The following is a 6,375-nucleotide window of genomic DNA, read 5'->3' as shown; positions in this document are numbered from 1 at the left end:
AAATCCAGAAACTTAACAGTTTTGGCACACCCGGTGGGACCGAATACAATTTCCAACTATATTGGTATAGCTGAAAGCCTTGTTTCAACTAGCCAGCAGGAAATGATGAATTTATGAGAAAGATACAAACACGAAGTTCCAGTTCTTTTGAATATCTGCAGCTGGAAACTCCAAAAAGACATGGAAGGAGTCTTGCTAGAACGAAACTAGCACCAAGAAGGCAACTATCAACCCCTGGTTTTCACCTGTACAGTAGAACAGGCCAAAGGAGAGTCAGACGTTTAGCAAGTCCATCAGTAAGGGTTGAATTATTTGACATATCTACTGATTCACCTACAAATTCAGCAAGTGCTAGTTTTATACCAACAGGTGCAGCAAATATGAGCTTCCAACAAAGTGTTCCTGCTCAACAGCAACCTATACAATAGCAACCTATGCAACAACCAGTACAACAACCTCTACAGAAACCTTCGCCAATGGCGAGATAGTTTTCTTTTGTGCCTTTTAATCAAGGGAGCCCCTTGAATTTCACCCAACATTATGATATACCACTTGCAGCATTGAAGAGTCTGCCAGATTTTACTGGAGAAAATCAGACTACAGCTTATGAGCACATAAGGGATGTTGCTACTTTGTGCAACGTACATCATGTTACAGAGGAAGATGTGGCTACTAAGTTGTTGGCGACATCTTTAAAGGGGAAAGCATTACAGTGGTTCAGAATTCTAACTGTTGGCTCTATAGGCTCATGGGATGCCTTGGGTGATGCTTTGACGAAACATTTTGAAGACAGGTCTGACTTCTTGTCGCTGGTAGAGCAGCTCACAACTATAAAGCGGGCGCCACAAGAGCAAATGATGGATTTTAACAACTGGTTTCAAAGAACCTGGACTAGAATACCCATTACGGTGAGACCTTCAACCGATCATGCTTTTCTTTATTATTTGAGAAGCTTGAATAGTGATATATCAGTAATGATTCAATCTATGGGAGGTGTTTCGCTGTCTGAATCTTATGATATCACCATTAAAGCTGAAAATAGTCTTATTCAAGCTAGTAAATACCCCCTAGGCCTCCAATGCCCATTTTTCCAGACATTCACCCAAATATTCCATTGAAAATTCCACAATTTAACCAGTTACCTGCTATTCCTAGCCAAAAAATTACCATGGCAGGCCCTTCGAGTACTGCAGGCCCTTCACAAGAGCTACAAGAGATAAAAAATAGTTAGCTCAAGATCGAAAACATGATGCAAACTTTTAGTAACGAGCTAGTTAATCTTAAAAAACAACAGTTCCAGCCTAGGTCGCCTTACCAACAGCAGAATCTAGTTGCAAACCCGCCTTACCAACAACAAAATCAAGGTCACGACCAAGGAAATAGACAACCATTTCAATGTAATGCAATAGGTTATAGGCAAAATATGCTGCGAATCAAGTAAGAGACATAGTCCCCATGCAAAATAACCTTGTAGCAAATTTTGAATGGTGTTACCCCTATAGCGAACCGCATAATCAGGCCACATGCACAAATGGAGTTATAAACTAGGAATTAATGGTACAAAATACAGTGTCAAGATAGCAAAATGCCACTTATGATGCACCTGAACAGCAGCATGACGCACCTACTCCTAAAACTGGCTTCCTTAACTGGCAGAAAGATGAGTTTTGTGCAGTCAATAATGACTCAACAATATCAGCAAATACCCGAGCTAAGAAGAGAGCCCTTGAAATAGAGCAAACAACAAATAAGGGTAGACTGCCTGATACTGCTGAACCATCATCAAGTGCCACAAATGCAGTGGGAGACACTCACGTTCCTGTCGCTAAGGAAACCATTCAAAGGCAAATGGAGCATGGTGTTGTTAAAGCACATTAGAAATCACACTTCGCTACGCCATTTAATATTTTGGAGAACATGAAAAAGATGAACATGTCCATGTCAATGTGGGAGACTTTGGCCATCCTCGGTCAGGCGAATATCTTGCAAAAGGCTCTCTCAGATGAAGCAAATCTCGCAAGGGTGATGAATGAACTAGCAAGAGTGGTGTTAACTAGCGCTGATGAAAAGGGGGAGGACAGCAATAAAATTGCCACGGAACCAAATAAGGTAATAAAATTGCCTCCTTTCTATCATTCCTTAATTATTGGCGATAAACTAGTCCATAACTATATGGTAGATAGTGGAGCTACAAGCTCAGTCATGCCAAAAAAGATAGCTGAACAGTTAGGACTAAAATACCAACCCATTGAAAAGGGTGTTGTTCAGCTTGATGGGACATCCGTAGGTACTATAGGCATGATTAGAGATGTGAGTGTCACCCTTCATGCCTGTCCTAATTTTTCCATCCAGCAAGATATCTATGTTATAGATTTACCTCCATACTTTGCCATTTGTTTGTCTAGAGATTTCACAGCGAAGGTTGGTGGTTACCTATCATCCGATTGGTCCCACATGCTTTTTAGGACTAGATATGGCACAAAAGTGATGATCAAATCGGAGTTACTTGCGAAAAACCACATAGAGCCTTATGTTCCTAGTGTTGTCAATGCGAACCTGCTTGCATTTGACCAAGCAGAATGTCATACAACTGCTGAAAATTGAACCCATCTAGATGATGTCCCAGATATTCTTCTTGATGAATGGGCATCAAGTCAAACATATGAAAACTAGTTTTACCATATGACGAATGCTGACTTGGGGACCTACATTATACATGAACAAAGTGAAGTTATTCCCAATCTGGTCAAACTAGTGAATCAGTTGGGAGAATCCCAAGATTAGCTACGGAGCATGTTTTTCAATGGTTCAAGAGGTAAACAAGGTGTTGGTGGAGGCATCATGCTGGTTTCACCCAAAAATGATAGGTACTATGGCACTTTTAGATTCATTTTTTCTTGCACCGATAATACAGCAGAGTACGAAGGGTTAGTTCAGGGATTAGAATGGGCAAGAAAGCACGGTATTAAGTACTTGAGGGTGTATGGTGATAGTGAACTAGTAGTAAATCAAATCAGATGTCTGAATGCTACAAAAAATGACATTTTAAAGTCTTATAGACATCGTGTTTGGGATTTTCTTGAAAATTTTGATGCATTTAATATACTGGCTATTCCTAGAAAAGAAAACCAGCATGCCAATAGACTGGCAGCTATAGGAGCTCGATATGACATTGTCAACAGTGTGTTCACTCATATTGGTCAGCGTCATATTAGAATCATTACCAGGCCTTCAGTTCCTGATAACGATGTTAGTTGATAAGTTTTTGACAGCGATGAACAAATTCTACAATTTTTTCTAGAAGAAGATGTTTTTGCCAATTCTAACCAGCAGAGATATAAAGATCAGTATGGTGATCAGGTGATACAATTAAAAAACAACAAGTTACCAAAGGGTTTAGTAATGCTGGAAAGCGTATTTAATTATAATGATCAGCACAGACCAGGAAAAGCCAACTTCCTGGTCAAAGAAAACCAGTATGCAGATCTAGAAATTGCACCAGGTAAATGCCTTAAGTTTGGCAAGGTAAATTCAGCTAAAGAGGAAGAAGCTTTTCTTCATTTATTTCAAGAATTTAGTGATGTCTTTGCTTGGCAATACAGCGATTTAAAAGGGTTCAATCCAGGACTGACACAGCATATAATAGAACTCAAACCAGTAGCTAAGCCAGTTTGACAAAAGCAAAGGCCTATTAATCCAAAGCTGGAACCTTTGATGCAAAAAGAAGTTTTCAGATTGATCAAGAGTAAGATAATTTTTCCTATCAAACACACAAGTTGGGTTGCTAACTTGGTCCCGATAAGGAAGAAAAATGGGGAGCTACGGTTGTGCGTAGATTTTAGAGACTTGAATCGAGTCTCGCTGAAGGATAGACACCCGCTTCCATCCATGGAACAGATTTTGCAAAGTGTATCAGGGGCTGAAAGGTTCTCTTTGCTGGATGGTTATTCAGGTTATAACCAAATTTTGGTAAAGGAGGAAGATCAGTTCAAAACAGCATTTACAAAAAAATGGGGAACAATGGCATATAAAAGAATGCCATTCAGATTGTCCAATGATGGAGCTACCTTTCAGAAGGCCATGGAGATGGCTTTCAGCAACCTGATGTACAAGTTCATCTTGGTTTATTTGGATGATGTCACTATTTATTCATAGAAAATAGCAGACCACATTAATCATTTAAGACAGATTTTTGAACGCTCTAGAAGGTTTGGCATCTCATTAAATCCCAAAAAGAGTATTTTTTCTGTGCATGAGGGTAAATTACTTGGATACATTGTATCTAAGTCAGGTATCACAGTGGACCCTAAACGAGTTGCAGCAATTTTGGAGCTACCTCTACCACAACACAAAAAAGGCCTTCAAAGTTTCATTGGCCGCATCAATTTTGTGCGGAGGTTTTTGCTTGACATTGCAGCACTTCTCAAACCATTAACGGCCATGCTTAAAAAGAATACAGTTTTTACCTGGACGAAGGAAGCCAAAGAAAATTTTTAGGCCATTAAAGACGTATTAGCAGCATCACCCATCCTAGTCAATCCTGATTTTCGTAAAGATTTTATTCTTTACGCATATGGTGGTCATGATGTGATTTTAGCCATACTAGTACATAAAAATGTAGAGGGATTGGAACAACCAATCGCATTCTTTAGCAAAGGACTTGAAGAGTACAAACAGCAGTATAGCTTTGTTGAGAAACATGTCCTTGCTATTGTAAAAAGCCTTAAGAAATTCAGGCACTTGCTGACGCATAACAAAGTCATTTTGCATGTCATGCATCCAAGCGTCAAAGAGTTTCTCCTGAGTAGAGATCTGAATGAGAAAAGAGCTGGCTAGATCACATGTGTCATGGAATATGACGTAGATATCCGCTGGTTTGAGGGAAGGGTTTGTGCGAGAAAATCATAGATAAGGATATTTCGGAGCTAGAGGAGCAAGAAAATGTTATTTTACTGATCGGTGCTACTGGAAACGATGATGGAACAGCAAGCTAGTTACAGGATATGATCCATTTTTTAAAAACCAATCAATGTCCAGCCACCTTAGATCGAGCAAAGTGAAGGTATTATCACTTGCAATCAGCCCCTTTCGTGCTGATAAATGATATTCTATACCGAAAAGACTTCAATGGAGTCCTTCTCAGATGCATAGATTCGGATCAAACTGCTCAAGTATTGCATGAATTTCATGATGGACATTCAGGAGGACATTTTTCTCCTAGAACAATAGCCTATAAGATTCTTCAAGCTGGCTATTATTGGCCTGATTTATTCAAAGACTGTCATGCACACATCAAAAAATGCGCTAAATGCGCCATGTTTGCAGGAAAAGAGGGGCTGCCAGCGTTGCCCTTGTAGCCAATTAAGACCGAACAGCCCTTTCAAAAGTGGGGCATTGATTTCATAGGGGCCATTAACCCTCCATCAAGTGCGGGTCACAAGTGGATCATTACAGCCACCGATTATTTCACACGCTGGACTGAGGCAGCACTAAAGGAGGAAAATAAATCAGCAGTCTCAAACTTTTATGATGACATTGTGAATAGATTTGGAGTATCGGATTCCATTATCTCAGATAATGCACTTGCTTTCATTGGAATGAAAGTCACTAATTGGGCTTTTCATCATGGAATATATCTCAACACGAGCTCGAATTATTACCCGCAAGGAAATGGATTAGTGAAATCTTCCAACAAGAACCTGATAAGAATCATCAAGCGCAATTTGCAAGATAATCAAAGAGATTGGCATTCAAAATTGAAGGTTGACAAAATCACCTCAAAACAAATCATCAAAAACTCGCCTTATAGGCTCGTATATGGGAAAGAGGCAAGATTGTCAATTGAGACAGAATTACCAGCACTTGATCTTGCTACACAGTTGGTTTTATTTGAGGAAGGTGACCCTATGCTGGTGCGGTGTGCCCAGTTGATGGAGCTGGAAGAAACTAGGAAAAAGGCCATGGAGACCATGGAGTACTAGCAAATGCAAATAAAGACGAGCTTCGATAAGAGGGCTCGAGCTCGAGATTTCCATGTTGGCAACATGGTACTAAAGTGGGACATTCTCAAGAGTAGACCCGTCCAACACAATAAATTTGATTAGATATGGGATGGGCCATTTCAAATTGCTAAGTGTAAACAACACAATGTTTACCAACTAGCTACCATGGAAGGAGACGTCCTACCGATCCCTGTGAATAGGATCCACCTCAAACCATGTTTTGAGGTATGATTTTCAGTCCTGCCTTGTACATAATAAGTTAGTTTCCCTTGTTTTCAATAAGTGCGTCTGCATTTTAGTTTTGTTCTATTTCTGTTCTAGGTTAGTTTCCTATTTTGTTTGTAGTGTTTTTCAGTTGAGTTGCTAGTTTATG

General features: G+C 39.7%; 1 protein-coding gene across 1 annotated transcript; it reads left to right on the top strand.

The window, feature by feature from the left end:
* Positions 1-2,793: 2,793 nt before the first annotated feature.
* On the top strand, positions 2,794-5,981 carry LOC149565287 (uncharacterized). Its single transcript, XM_089816293.1, has 6 exons — positions 2,794-2,969; positions 3,120-3,249; positions 3,436-3,502; positions 3,953-4,106; positions 4,209-4,458; positions 5,358-5,981. Exons 1-6 carry the CDS (start codon positions 2,794-2,796, stop codon positions 5,979-5,981), a joined length of 1,401 nt encoding a protein of 466 aa, XP_089672419.1.
* The last annotated feature ends 394 nt before the right edge of the window (positions 5,982-6,375 follow it).

The sequence above is a fragment of the Cupressus sempervirens genome, chromosome 3 (assembly GCF_028749045.1).
Source record: "Cupressus sempervirens isolate cs-2001-9-10 chromosome 3, ASM2874904v1, whole genome shotgun sequence".
Classification (NCBI taxonomy): Eukaryota; Viridiplantae; Streptophyta; class Pinopsida; order Cupressales; family Cupressaceae; genus Cupressus; species Cupressus sempervirens.
The sequence above is the reverse complement of the archived record's forward strand: the minus strand, read 5'-3'. Positions and strand labels throughout refer to the sequence as shown.

Excerpts from the sequence above, each read along its gene's own strand:
- LOC149565287 (XM_089816293.1), top strand. The coding sequence starts at position 2,794 with ATGTTTTTCAATGGTTCAAGAGGTAAACAAGGTGTTGGTGGAGGCATC. Across the intron at positions 4,107-4,208 it reads ATGGCTTTCAGCAACCTGAT|GTTTGGCATCTCATTAAATC; the intron begins GTACAAGTTCAT and ends ACGCTCTAGAAG. Across the intron at positions 4,459-5,357 it reads CCATGCTTAAAAAGAATACA|CCAATTAAGACCGAACAGCC; the intron begins GTTTTTACCTGG and ends TTGCCCTTGTAG.